General features: G+C 60.0%; 1 protein-coding gene across 2 annotated transcripts in view; it reads right to left on the reverse strand.

Annotated features, from left to right (window-relative positions):
• The window catches only part of RSPH14 (radial spoke head 14 homolog), a 122,497-nt gene that overhangs the window by 14,283 nt on the left and 93,420 nt on the right, over positions 1 to 14,794 (reverse strand). For both annotated transcript variants that reach the window (XM_051973181.1, XM_051973183.1), the window contains 2 exons: positions 2,616 to 2,841; positions 854 to 990 (listed from right to left, as the gene is read on the reverse strand). In XM_051973181.1, coding sequence (XP_051829141.1) covers positions 854 to 990; positions 2,616 to 2,841 — 363 coding nt within the window. The remainder of the gene's footprint in view (positions 1 to 853; positions 991 to 2,615; positions 2,842 to 14,794) is intronic.

Here is a 14,794-nt window from a genome sequence, read left to right on the forward strand (position 1 = left end):
ACTGGAAATTCAACCCCACCTTTTCCTCCTGAGCCCATGTTACATTTTTGGACAGCGGCTGGTATCCAGCCATTGCACTGATCTCCTGAGGTGCTTCTGGGTCCTTAGCTCACTTCTCAGATGGACCACAAGGGGCTAAAAATGGGGTCAGGAATCACTCGGAGGGGCAGGGAGCAGCTCCATTCATGACTTTTCCCCACCCTGGGATTGGAACCGAGTCTCCTCCCTAAAGTTTGAGGGGTCAAACACCCTAAAAATGTCCACAGGACTATTCTGGGGACGGTAACACTGGGCTGAGGGAGTCGCCTCCCTCACGCCCGAGGCCCTGTAGCGCCCCTGCCCCCCCCCCCCCTGATTCAGGACTCCCCTCTCTCTCTTTAGTGCCGCAGGCCTCTGGGACCCACAAAGCATCTCACACAAGGGGGACCCCCAATGAGCTACTAAACCCATCCCCAAACAAGTCATCAGCCCCCCGAATTCTCCCTCCCGAGGGAATGTCTCAGTCGAGGGCTCCGGGGATCCCGAAGAGGCCAGAATTGGGGGTTTCTTCGTGGGCCAGGACGACAGGATTGATGACTTGGAGCTGGAAGCCACCTCGGAGTTCTCCATGTGCCAGAGGAGGGAGCCGAGCTCCAGAGGTGACTGAGCAGCCCAACTCGCAGGGCTGGTGTTTTTGCCCTCCCGGTGTGAGGCGGGCTGCAGCCACTGTACTCAGTCGCCTCCGCTCGAGGGTGGGAGGGGAGAGCCCCTCTCTGAGACTCGGACGTCCCGAAGCTTTGTAAGCCCATCCCCCTGTGCCAGTAGGGGCTCCATCTCCCCTAGCATCGGGCCCGAAGCCGCCCTTCCCCCTGACCTTCAGTGGTGACCGTGGCAAACATCAGGGCCCCCGCGGCATTGCCCTTCACGTCGATACTCGGGTCATCCAGCAGCATCACCAGCAGGGGAATGACGTCGTGCCTCCATACCTCATTCTTCCCGTCCAGAAGCATGCTGCGGGACAGAGGGGGCCCAAGGTCAGCCCAAGGGGAACGGGGGCTCCCCCCCCCCATCCCACCTTCCCAGGACGCTCACAACACAAGGACCTTTCGGGGAGTAAAACACCACCATGAGCTTCTCTCGAGCACCTTAAAGGTGATCCCCGTGACGATCCTAGACAACAGGAGCCGGGACCAGCCCCACTTACAGATGGGAAAACTAAGGCTGTCTAACAACCGTCGTTGCAGTATTCCATCATGCCGGGCTTCAGAGGCCCAGCTGGGAAGCTCTGGGGCTAATCTGGAGCTGATCCAGACCTGACCTGGGAGCCCCAGAAGGAAGAAGGGGAAGGTGCAGGGGAGAGAGCGCAAGGGGAACCCTGACTCTGGAGTCACAAGACCCGAGTTCGAGTCCAGGCTCTGATGCTTCCTGGCTATGTGACCCTGGACTATTACAAGAGCAGCACCTGCAAATGGGAGCCTCCCTCCTGCACCATCTTGCCCAAGCGGCAGCTCCTCCGAGACTCGGTTTTCTGTTCTCATCAATGAGAACCAGAAGAGCCGCCCTTTTCTGCCACAGCTGCCACGGGCTCAGTGCCCCGAGGCAGGGACCCGCTGAGCCTGGCCGCCATCTGTGCCAGCACCGGGAGCCGCAGCCCCAAGGGGACCTCCTACTCCGGACCTGCCCGTCCCGCTTCTCCGTGGCCCCTTCGCCGGGGCTCTCACCGGGAATCCTGTCACGGGTAACACCAGCTCCCTCCGGGTCCTCCTGGCTCTGGGCCCAGGCCCCTCCATGACCCGCTCTCCTCCCCGACAGACGCCCCGCCCCGTGGTTCAACCAGCACTTCCCGAGACCCTCCTGGGGCCCCCAGCCCGTGCCCTCAGGCAGGAAGGAGGACATCACAGTGAGAGCTGGGAGGAGAAGGGAGCCGGGATCATCCCCAGCCCGAGGTCTGGTCCAAGGCCAGCGGGCAGTGACCTGCCGGGATGTGCCCGAGGGGCTGCCCCGGGAGAGCAGGGGGAGCCGGGAGCTGGGTGGGAGGGAGACCAGACTGGCATGGCCCGAGGCTGAGGCCCCGCTGAAGAAGGGAGGGGAACGGCGCCCTCACAATCTGGGGAGGACGGGCTGTTACTCCCCGTTTTACTTTAAGGAACCTGAGGCAGACAGAGATGGCGCGCCCCAAGTCACCCAGGCCTGACTCAGCCCCGGCCCCCTCAGGCCCAGCCGCTGTCCCCGGGGGACTCTCAGCATCTTGGGGCAGAACTGGCCGGGGGGGCTGGGGAAGCGACCCCCAAAGTGCTCCGGGCTTGTGATGAAGGCCGACAGAATGGCAGCCGGGGGACCCTGGGTCCTGACCTAGAGCCGTCCTGCCGAGATTGTCCCAGTGTCTGAGCAGCCGGGCTCATCCAGGTGGGCTTGGAGGGATGGGGAGGGGGGACTTCTCTGGACTGAGGCCCGTTGTTTGACAGAGGGAGGACGGCAGCTTTGTCCGACTGCCCCATGTTACCCCGAGAGAGAAGCTCGCCCTCTGTGCCTGCCCCCAGCCCACCGTGCCCGCCCCTGCCCACCGCGCCCACCTCCGCCCTGCCATGCCCACCCCTGCCCACTGTGCCCACCGTGCCCGCCTGGCTGCCGCTCACCAGATGGCCATCAGGGTGCGGGCGGCTTTGCTGCGGATGTCCTCGTTGGAGCTGGTGAGCTTTTCGCGCAGGATGGGCACGGCGTTGCTCTGCAGGGCCTGCAGGGCGTCCCACTGCAGGCAGAAGTAGAGCGTGTCCAGGATGACCTCCTGGATTTCCTCTTCTTCCTCCTCGAGCTTTTCCACCAGGAAGGGGATCAGCCCACTGGCGAGGATGGCGTCAGCCCCTGCAGGAGAGGGAGCCCAGAGCTGCTGCTTCGGCCAGGGCAGCCGGTCGCGACCTGGCCTAAGTCGGGAGGCCTGAGCGCAAACCCGTCCTGAGAGGCTTCCCATCTGGGGGGACTCTGGGCCAGTCCCTTCGTCCTGCCTGCCTCAGTTTCCTCCTCTGTATAATGGGCTGGAGGAGGACACGCCAACCCCTCCAGCCCCTCTGCCAAGAAAACCCCAATGGGTGGACGCTGGACGGTATTAGCCACCCCCTTCTTACCCGGGAGGTGACGGAGCTGGGTGAGGGCGCAGCGGCCCCCGTTTGTAGACACGGGCCTGTGCATCCTAGAGCTCCCCCTTATTCTGGAGAGGCGCCAGCTGAGAGCACGGCCAACTCGTCGGCCACGAAGGCCTCCACAGGGAGCTGGCAAAGCCGGAGTCCTGCAGGGCGGGGGGCAGCCTGTACCCCCGGAAATCAGGGAAGCCCTGAGTGCTTTGGGAGGAGCAGGATGGAAGGCCCCCCTTACCTCAAACTCAACCCCAAATCCAACGAGAGTCAACTTTCTCCACCAGCCGGGAGAGGAGCTTCTCGGGGGCCCCAGCACCCCCAGGAGAGAAGGCCCCCGCCCCCATCGCCGGGCAGCTCTCGCCACAGGGGCCCGCGCCGCGCTCCCCAGCCGGGCGCTTTAATTTACACCCACGGGACGGAGGGCAGGCTTATTAGTCGGAAGGTCTCCTTGGCCAATTAGCAGTAATTTATTTACGGCACCTCTGCGAGCCTGGAGGAACACGGCCTCTCAAAGGGTCCTGGGAGCCTTTTCCGGAGCCCCCTGAGAAGGCAGTGAGGAGGTGGCAAGAAGGGGGGTGCAAGAGGCAGGGCCAGCCGGTCCCAGAGGTGGGGGGCTGCCCAGGCGGGGGAGGGAGGCCCCAAGGAGCCATCAGCAAACTCCCCCCGCAGAGAGTTTCAAGGGACCTCCCGTTGGACCGCCTCTGCCCTACAGAGTCACAGGGGACAGAGCCCCCCTCCCCGCACCCCCACCTCTGTGGGGGCGTGCCCGGGCCGGGATTTGAACACAGAGCTTCTGATGGGGGTGATGGGGGCACGAGAGAAAAGGAAGAAAGAAGCGCTTGAGACTTAGGACCCTCCAGCTAGAAGGGGCGTCCAAGAGTGTGACACATGAGCACAGGCGCAGGGAGCACAGAGGCCCAGGCTGGGGCCCAGTGAGTCCCAACGTGGCCCGGACACCGACCAGCTGGGTGACCCTGGGCGAGTCACTTCCCCCGTGCCCTCGGTGTCCTCTGTGAATGGGCTGGAGAAGGAAGTGGCGACAGCTCCAGCAGCTCTGCCAAGAAACCCCCAAAGGTCCCGGAGTTGGAGCCAGAGCCCCCCCAGTTAGTCGGTGACAAAGTCCCCACCCGCCGACACTCAGACCGGCCTGACGCGCCTGGAGCCACGCCAGGGGGTGAGTCCAGCCGGGTTGGGGGCAGCTCCTGGGCTCCTTCGGACTCTCTGCGCTCGGTCCCTCTGGCTCCTCCGCAGGACGCGGGGCCCCCACTCCCCTTAAGAAGGGCTTCCCCTGGGAGCCTCACTTGGTCAACAACCCTGCCAGCAGGTACTATTATCATCATTGGGAAACAGGGAGCAGGTGAGTCTCCGCTGCGCCTTCTCGCTGACAACGCCCCAGAGCCCAGGTCTGATTCCAAACCCACCACACGGTACTGCCCGGCATCTGACCAACTCCCTCATCTGCCCATTTTACAGCTAGGAAAACTGAGGCCCAGAGCCTCCCGGCTGTAACTTCACTCCCTCAGGGTGAAGAGGAGGCCTCTTGGACAGTGAGGGGAGCAGGAGGGAGGCCGCTGCCTTGCAAGGTGGGAATGCGGCAGCAGATCCTGTGCAGGGACGCGGCAGCCACGATGATGGAGGCAGGCCTAACCCTAAATGCGCTAAGAGCCTATCAGGGTCCTTCCGGTGCCCGGCCGTGACCCGCGCGCTGATGCTCTGGACCGGCCTGTCTCCAGCCAGCGATGGCGGCCGGCCCCTCCAGAGCCTGGGACCGCCGCGCTCTCACAACTCCCAGGATCCCGTCCGACCCAGCAGGGAAGCGTCTCCTCGTCAGGGGTTCTGTCTGTGGGCCCTGCAGCCAGGCCCCGGAAGCCCTCTCTGCCCAGCCAGCCTCGCCTCTGGCCTCGGAGGTGCCCCCAGCGGTAGGAGGTGGGGAGCCGGCCAGCCCAGAGCCCCTGCTCCGCGTCCGGTGCCGTGCCGAGGGCTGGGGGTCCAGGGAAAAGCAAAAAACGTCCCGGTCTAAAGGGGGAGCGACGATGTCCAAGCCACAGGCACAAGGAACTGGGGAGATGATGAACAGAGCTAAGAGGGGCAGGAAAGGTTTCCTGAAGGAAGGAGCCAGGGAAGACAAGGGAACTTAACCGTGGCTCAAATGGTGAGGAGAACTGAGCATGCAGTAAGCACCTACTATGTGCAAGGCTTTAAGTGTGGCTCAGATGGAGAGAACTGAGCATGCAGTAAGTACCTACCATGTGCAAGGCTTTAAGTGTGGCTCAGATGGAGAGAACTGAGCATACAGTAAACACCTACCATGTGCAAGGCTTTAAGTGTGGCTCAGATAGAGAGAACTGAGCATGCAGTAAGCACCTACTATGTGCAAGGCTTTAAATGTGGCTCAGATGGAGAGAACTGAGCATGCAGTAAGTACCTACCATGTGCAAGGCTTTAAGTGTGGCTCAGATGGAGAGAACTGAGTATGCAGTAAGCACCTACTATGTGCAAGGCTTTAAGTGTGGCTCAGATGGCGAGAACTGAGCATGCAGTAAGTACCTACTACGTGCAAGGCTTTAAGTGTGGCTCAGATGGAGAGAACTGAGCACGCAGTAAGCACCTACTATGTGTGCAAGGCTTTAAGTGTGGCTCAGATAGAGAGAACTGAGCATGCAGTAAGCACCTACTATGTGCAAGGCTTTAAGTGTGGCTCAGATGGAGAGAACTGAGCATACAGTAAGCACCTACCATGTGCAAGGCTTTAAGTGTGGCTCAGATGGAGAGAACTGAGCACGCAGTAAGTACCTACTACGTGCAAGGCTTTAAGTGTGGCTCAGATGGAGAGAACTGAGCACGCAGTAAGCACCTACTATGTGTGCAAGGCTTTAAGTGTGGCTCAGATAGAGAGAACTGAGCATGCAGTAAGCACCTACTATGTGCAAGGCTTTAAATGTGGCTCAGATGGAGAGAACTGAGCATGCAGTAAGTACCTACCATGTGCAAGGCTTTAAGTGTGGCTCAGATGGAGAGAACTGAGCATGCAGTAAGCACCTACTATGTGCAAGGCTTTAAGTGTGGCTCAGATGGCGAGAACTGAGCATGCAGTAAGCACCTACTATGTGCAAGGCTTTAAGTGTGGCTCAGATGGCGAGAACTGAGCATGCAGTAAGCACCTACTATGTGCAAGGCTTTAAATGTGGCTCAGATGGAGAGAACTGAGCATGCAGTAAGCACCTACTATGTGCAAGGCTTTAAATGTGGCTCAGATGGAGAGAACTGAGCATGCAGTAAGCACCTACTATGTGCAAGGCTTTAAGTGTGGCTCAGATGGAGAGAACTGAGCATGCAGTAAGCACCTACTGTATGCAAGGCTCAAAGGACATTACCACAATCCTGCTGGGGGGCAGGTGCCCTGTGGTTCTCATGTCATAGCTGGGAAATTGGAGCAGAGAAGTGCCCAGAGTCACACCATTAGGAAGTATCTGGGGTAGAATTTGAACTCGGGTCCTTCTGGTGCCAGACCCTGTGCTCTGTGCCCCATGGCAGCAGCGCCTCGCAGGCCCCAGCTCCTGCGAAGCTGCTGGAGGCTCCAAGAGGTCCCGCAGCTCCTCGCAGATCCCGCATCCCCAGCTGCCCACCTCCCTGACTTGCCACAGTGCATTCTGGGGTTTTGTCCTTTGGCCCCCCAAGCTTTCCCCGCCTCGCGCCATCCCTCTCACGGCTCCCAGCCTGTCTGCCTCAGCAGCGGTGCCCCACGTGCACACACCCACGAAATCCCTTCTCTGCATGGGTGCTTGTGTTCACTGTACTGTGAGAGGAGAAAGCGGCCGGGGCGAACTGGGCGAGGGCAGCCCGGAGAGACAGAGAAAACACGGCAAGGCCGAGAGCAGAAAACGCAAGCTTACACACCCAGCCCGGGCCCGTGCGCCCGCCCGCCCGCCGCCGCCTGCTCGCTTGGATCCCTCGTGTGCTAAAAGGAGCAGCGCAGGCCCGGCTATTTATAACTAACCCAGATCCTGGGCTCCATGTGCAAAAGAGGGGCACACGACACCCAGAGGAAACTGAGGCTCCACCCCGGCCGGCCCAGGGAGCTCTGGGGGCACCGCAAAGCCCCTCCCTCCGAGCCCGACCCCGGCTCCGAGATCCCTCTCGGGCAGCTCTGCCCCGGCCGGGGGGGCCTCGGGGGGAGCCCTTCCAGCCCCACTATGGGAGACACGATGCAAGGAGAAGACACCGTCCCCGTCGTCACGGAGCCCCCGGCCTCCTCAGCCCCAGCCGCCCCTTCCTCCGCCTCTGGGCCTTGGCACCGGTTGCCTCCAAGCCCACAATCCTCCGTCTCCTCAGCTCTGCCTTGTCTTGGACTTCCCTGGCTTTCCTTTGCCACTAAGGTTCCCTTCTGCCTAACTGCACGTGTCGGGTATGGACCCATTTCTCTGCCCACTGTGGGCCCACTAGACTGTTAGTTCCTTGCAGGCAGGGCCTGTGCTGGGCTTCTGGCCTTGGCGTGGGGCCTGGCATGGAGCAGTATGCAATCAATGCTTGTTGAGGGGCTGATTATTGATGTCCTATCTCATCTCCTCCTCCTCCTTCCCCTCTCCTCCCTCCCCCTTTTCATTTTCCTTCTCCTCCTCTATCCTTTCCTCTTCCTCTTTCTCCTCCCTTCTTCCCTCTCCTCCCCTTCTTCTTCCCCTTAACTCCTCTCCCTCCTCCTTCTCCTTCCTCCTCCCTTTTTTCCTTCCTCTTCCTTTTCCTTCTCCATCATTTCTTCTTCCTCCTCCTCCTCTATCTACTCTACCTCCTCTTCCTCTTTTCTCCTCCTCCTCCCTCTGTCCTTTCCCTTCTTCCTCCTCTTCCTCCTCCTCTTCCTCTTCCTCCTCCTCCTTCTCCTCCTCCCAGCCACCTTTGCTCTGCTCCTCGGGGTCAACTGTCTCCATTTTCTCCCCATCAGGGTCAGAGTATTTTTAGATTGAAGGCTCATTACTGACTCCGAGCACCTGGAAATGCTTCCTTCCCCCCCCAAGCTGCGTGGACTTCCAACAGAGGCCCCCAAGGCCGCCTGCCGCCCCCTCCTCCTGTGCTCTGTCCCTCAGCGGCGGCTCCTGCCCTAACCACTGCCCTCCCTCCCGAACTGTCCTCCCCGTCTGCCTCGGGGCTCCAAGCAGCGTCCCAGAAGGCCAGTGTCCCAGGAGCTTTCCCAGCAGACTGCGCCTTTACCCTCGATGCTCCCCCCGCACAGCCCTGACCGTGTTCCCTGCTCAGAACTTGGGCAAAGGGCCCGGACCCCTGCCGGGGGGGGGAGGGCAGCCACCACAAAGGAGGGTCCGAATGATGAGTCCTCCTCAGAGAGGAGAAATGATGGGCCAGACTCAGCTCTTCCAGGAAGGAGCCGCAGAGGCATAAGGGTCCTTGAAGGCAGGAGGTTATTTTATTTTCTATATCCTCACCACCTGGGCCGGGGCCTGGCACACAGTAGGCACTTCATAAATGCTCAGGGAACTAAAGAGAAGCCATCTAGCCTTCCAGACCCTGGACCGGCTCCAGGGCAAGACTCTGTCCCTATATTGCTTTCAAGCTGAAAAAATGGGTAGTAACAGTCAGTAAATCAGTCAGTCAAGCACTTATTAAGCACCTACTGTGTACAGGCACTTAACTCGCGATGTATAACAGCCTCGTTCCCTCTCCTCCAGCACTGTGAGGTTTGTAAACTGCCCCACCCCCACAATGATCCAGAGGGAGAAAGTGTAAGGGTGATTTGGCAGGTGAAGAAAATGAGAAGTTCACGGCTCTGGAGGCAGAGGGTGTGGGATGGACGCCTTCCCCTCCGTGGGCGCCCCGAGCCCTTCCAGTGTGAGATCTAGGATGTGTCCCTCACTGCAGGCAGGGGAAGATCCCTCCCCAGGCAGATCTCGTCCCTCACCACAACCACCCCTCGCATCCTCTTCTCCCTGGGAAGGAGAAAGAACAGAGTATTCTCCCCAATTACAGATGAGCAAACTGAGAGCGATCTGCCCGAGTCAGTCAGGGGCCAAGGGTCCCAAGAGGGAGAAAGCGGGGAGACGCCCGGCACGTGTGGCCTGGGGGCACAGAGACCGAGGTGGAACTACTGATGTTATTCCAAATTTCCCTTACACGGCATCACCCGGGAAACAACCGTTTCACCATTTACAAAAACGTCGGACTTTTCCCCAAACATATTTTCCTAGATTTTTAGTCCTAAAAACCGAACGCTGGGAAGGAAGGGACAAGTGGCCGCGGGAGCCTGAGTTCTGCAGGAGCAGGGAGAGGTCAAGGGTTGGGGGGGAGCACAGAAGCCCCGAAGTAGGAGGGAGCTCAGGGTGCCTGACCCCCAGCGCACACAGACCGAGCATCTCGCCCCTTTAGGTGGGTCAGAGCGACCGTCCGTGACTCTTCGCTGCCTGGGACGCCCTCCTCGCCCAGAGGATCCCGCTCGCTTTCTGGACAACCGTTGGCCAGCTTGGAGCTCGGAATTCTTTCCGGAGGAGCCACCGGCCGCCACATCACGTCCTGGCAGGTCGGCGCACGAACTCAAAGGCACGAGTGTGGCCCAGCCCTGCTTGGGGAGCAGACACTCCCCGGCCGTGTGAGCCTGGGCCAGTCACGTCTTCCCTCACTTTTCTCCTGTGAAGTGACCTGGAGAAGGAAACGGCAGCTCCAGGGTCTCTGCCGAGAAAACCCCCAAAGGGTCACGAAGAGTCGGCCCAAAGACCGAACAATAACCGGGACTTTATCCCAATTAAATTTCATCCCGGTAGATTGGGTCTAATGCTCGAGCTGGGGGAGATTATCCAGGATCCGGCTCCATCAGCCACCGCTTTAGCTCGCTCAGGGGCAAGCCACCGGTAAGCCTTTAACTAGCTCTCTGAAGAGAAACAGTGTCCGTGACACTGCAATATCTGCAATATTCACATCCTCTCCATCGCGCTCTCAGAACCAGCCAGCCAACGAGACGATGGACCAAGCCGGGATTTGTCGGGTTCGCCAACCCCGCCACAGTGTAAGTAACCACCGGCTCCCATCATGCTCCGGGACGTGCGGCTCTGACGCGGCCCTGGCTGCCCTTCGCAGCTTTATGTCGCGTGAAAACCTGGTGAACGAGGTGGCCGCCCCTTTCTCCAATTCATTAGTAAGAACGTTAAAAAGCCCAGAGCCGACGGAGAATCCTCTGGGCATTTCACTGAAGACGGCTCTCTAAGCTGACATTAAATCAATAATGACTGCGCTGGGAGGCCTGGCCCCTCAGGCCAATCGGTCAGCAGACACGGAGTAAGTGCCTACTATGTGCCAGGCCCCGCGCTGGGGATACACCAAGAAACCGAAGCTATCCCCTGGCCTTGAGGGGCTTACCCCCGCCATTAGTGTCCACCCGGGCGGCTTTCCCACCAGAACAGGCCCGACGAGGATGGGGCTGCTGCCATACTCCCACAGTGACCTCACCCACGACGGAAACGAGCTCGGTCCGGCGTGGCCAGCTTGGCGCTCCATGAATGTCACCGACATCCCTTTAATGATCCAGAAATGTTTCCAGAAATCCAGACCAAGTTTCCCGCTGCTCTTGAGAGACACGGTTCCTGTTCGATCACGGAGCCCCTCTCCTACCGGCCACAGTCTCGAGAACCCCCCATGACGTCCACCAACTCTTCAGTGCCCTGCACCTGGCCACTCAAACCTCCACCTTCTCTGTCTCTGTCTCTGTCCCCCCTTTCCTTTTCTCTGTCTCTCTCCCCCCTTTCCTTTTCTCTGTCTCTCAGTGTTTGTCTCACACACACTCTGCTCCTCTGAATGTTTCACTGAATCTCTGAATGTTTCTCTCTCACACACGTGCTCCATCTCTGTCTCTCCGTCTCTGTCTCTCCATCTGTCTCTGTTTTCAGCCGGTCTGTCCTTTTCAAACTAAAGATCCCTCTCCTTGGAAGAAAACGCCAGTAGAATCCAAGTCCCCTCTTCCTGCCTTCCCTCCCTCCAGGCCATCGTCCTCCCACCCGCCCCCAGCAGCGTCCGCTCTCCTTTTGGCCGTCCCGTACCCAGGGGAGGAAAAGCCCCCTCCGTGCTCGGGGGCACCCCCCGAAAGCTTCGGGCGCCTCCACGCTTCCGCACCCCCTTCTGGCCACGAGGCGGCCCAGGGAACGACCGAACCAGAAGGCGGCCAGCGTGGGATCCTGCCCGGAACTGCTGGGGAGCCCGGGAGCTGAGCCCGCAGCCGCCGTGCGGCTGCCAGAGGGCCCCGGCCACCTCCCTTCCCACCTCAGGCCTAGACCGCAGGACCAGCCCAGATGCTCCCAAAGGCCTTTCCCACGGGAAAGCTCATGATGTCTCAATAAGGACCGAAGGCATCCAGTCCGACTCTTCCACGGGGAGAGGGTCCCTCGGCTCCCGAGCTCTCAGAAAGCCCGGCCCTCGATTCTTTTGTTAGGGAGCTTGTCGGTCTCCCAGGATCTTCCCATCGAAGCACGAGTTCCTTCTCCCGCCTGACGGTCCCTCGGATACATGAGCCCGGCCAGCTCATGCTCACAGGCTCCCCGCTCCTGGCTGCCCCTCCCCTTTCTCAATGGCCCTCCTGGAAGCGGGCACGCCGCTTGAGCTGCTGGGTTGCAGGAGCCATGTTTCCCGGGCACGATCTGCCCGGGGAGGTCATCCATCGCCCTCTTCCCTTTGGACGCTCGCCCTCCATTCAGGCGGCCGGCATTCAAGGTCGGCTCTCTCTACAGCCTCGCGCTGAACGGGAGACCAGCCAGACCAGGGACGATGGCTCAGTCCTGGGCACCGCAGGGTAGAGAGGACCCGGTAAAACTGGAGAATGGCCAGAGAAGGGCAGATGAAGAGACAAGGGACTCGGGGGAAGAGAAAGCTAAAGGGGGACGCGACTGTTTCCAAACAGTGTCACGTGGGAGGGACTGGACTTGCTGGGTTTGGCCCCAGGGTGAGGTCAGGAGCACGGGTGGCCAGCACCCAAAGGGGCCGATTCAGGCCTCCCGGTGTGTCAGCTCGTTCTACAATGGGAGCCCCAGGCAGCCACCCTTCCCCCCTCACGCCCATGCAGTTCAGAATACAATTTCTGGCCAAAGTGCTTGAGAAACGCTACTTGGCGGTCCGGGCCCCCAAAGCCACCAAAGCCGGTCCCGGCCCCCAAAGCCATCAGAGTGGAATGGGCGACTTTGGGACTTCTTCTTGGGGATATTCCAGTGAATGAGAATTCCTGCTCCACGACAGGCCCGAGCTGCCTCCCCCACATCTTCCCCAGAAACGACCCCAAGTGGCAACCAAAGCCCGTAGAGATGCTCCCAACTGGGAGCCAGCGAGGAGCGGGAGGAACAAATTCGAATCCAGTTCTTTCCGAGGTCTCTTGCCCAATCTCTCACATGGGTCTCTGAGTCCCTCCCTGCTCTTGCCTTCGCTCCGCCCTTGGCCTGCCTCAGTGTCTCACCTGTTCCCACGGCCCCGCTTTCCCCCACTCATACGGAGATGCACGGGTTCAGCCCTCTAGTGCAGACCCCTCTCCTCAGTTCCACGTTTCCTTCTGAGAAGCAGACACTTCCACCACAAACCACGCCGATCATCGTTCTTCCCTCCATCCAACTCGTCCTTCTAAATTTGCCACATCCAGAATCCCGGGGCTGTCTCGGAGCCGTCTCCCCTCTCCACCACCTCTCGCAGCCAAACGGCGTTAGCCAAAGTCCCGGCGACGCTTCCAGCACCCTCCCTCCTCGCTGATCCGGGCCTTCGCGGGCGCTCCTGGGGGTTATTCCAGTACTTTGCTCATCATTCCCAGGCAAAAAGCAGTCAGGAAATGATGGCAAAGTAGCAGATCAAACAGGCCTTAACCCGACGGCCTTAAGTTCTAGCAGAAGAAATCAGAGACAGAGACAGAGAGATAAAGAGAGAGAGACAGAGACAGAGACAGAGAGACAGACAGACAGGATAGATAGAAGATGAGTACAAGTACAAGGTAATTTGAGGATGGACACCTGGTAACTTTGGGAAGACTACAAAGGGTTCATGTGGAAGATACTTGAACTGAGCCATGAGGAATTGGGGCAGTTGAGGCAGTGGTCAGAGCAACACCCCTGAAGTCAGGAGGACCTGAGTTCAAATCTGGCCTCAGACACTAAACACTTCCTGGCTGCGTGACCCTGGGCAAGTCACTTAACCCCAACTGCCTCAGGGGGAAAAAAGAGAAGAAAGGAGAAGAAAACAAGGAACTATAAGAGATAGAGGGGAAGGAGAGCATCCCAGGTCGGGGCGGGGGCTACAAAGACCCAAAGATGGGAAATGAAACACTGCACCTAAGGTGCACTAAAAGGCCAGTGGATAAAGGGGAAGGGGCAAGAAGGCAGCAGAGGCGGGCTGGGGCGCCACACTGGAACTTATACTTGATCTGGAGGTGCTAGGGAGCCACTGAAGGTTATTAACAAGGAGAGTGACCTTGGATCCGAACTTGCCAATTTGGCGAGTGTGAGGTGGTGGGGCTGGACAGGAGTGGTCAGGGACGGGGGCGGGGGCGGGGGTCCCGAGCGAGGCTGGTGGCTGGATGAAGAGAGGAATTGGATGGGACAAGACCGGGCGGCTCAATGGCTACCTGGTGGTGAAGGAGCAAGATGTCTTAGAGACGTGTAGAAGAGGGAGGGTTGGGGAGAAACAACCCCTGTCCCCCCCCAAGTCACCCCGAGATCTGATCTCACTCCAGCATGAGCAGGGCCTCCGGCTGCTTGCAAAGTCAAGTCCCCTTCACATGGCATTCGAGGCCCCCCGCCACCGGGCCCCCATCCCCCACATCCCCCGCTACGTTCAGCCTCGGCTCTATTTAATTCGACATTTATTAAGCGCCGAATGTGCGCCCAGCATTCTGCAGAGCGTACGAGGCCTCGACAAGACGCGTTTCCTCCAACGGGGGAGGGCGGCTAAGACATAAACACCCTGATTCTAATGCTCACTAATACACGGTAAGTGCATTAGGGACACAGAACTGCCGGCTGCGGGAAGTCCTTGGCGAAGGTCAGAGGCAAATGTGAGGAGCAAAGAGGCCCCCGGGAAGGGGAACGGCCTTAGAGGCCGGCGCTCTGGGGGCAACGAGCAGCTGCCTGCTGCTGCCCGGCCCGGTGCTCGCTGTGGGCAAGCCCGAGCCCTCCACGCTGCGGGTATCCCGAGCTCTGCCCCCAGCTGGACACGGCCCAGCTTGCCAGCAAAGCTGCTCCCGCCGACTGGGATCTAGAGATGCCCCAGGAGGGCACCAGGAGCCGGGGGAGGCTGGGGAGAGTCTAGGCCGGCCCACGCGGGCGCCAGGCCTCCCGCCATTGACCACGCTCTCCTCCGGCCGAGTCAGGCCCCTCCAGAAGCCCTGCGGCCCCGGGGCTTGTGGCCAAAAGCAGTCCCAGGCACTTGCGGGCAGGGCTCCAATCTGGTCCCCCTCCGCCTCCGCTCCTCAGCCCATGTTGGCCCTGACACAGTCATTTCCCTTTCCTGGCTTCAGTCTTGTTCCCTGTAAAATGGGCCTGTGGAAGGAAATGGCTTCGGAGTCGTGGCCCCTGAATATGCCCCCTGGAAGAGCTGCCCAGTCCGAGCCCAGCTTCCCCACACGGGGAGTGGCCGGCATGAGGGCGAAGCCCTCTAGAGGCCTCAGTGCCTCCAAATATCGAATCCTGGAATTCTGTCCCCGAGAAGGCAGCGACAGGCGGCGACGG

This window comes from Antechinus flavipes, chromosome 1 (assembly GCF_016432865.1).
Source record: "Antechinus flavipes isolate AdamAnt ecotype Samford, QLD, Australia chromosome 1, AdamAnt_v2, whole genome shotgun sequence".
Lineage (NCBI taxonomy): Eukaryota > Metazoa > Chordata > Mammalia > Dasyuromorphia > Dasyuridae > Antechinus > Antechinus flavipes.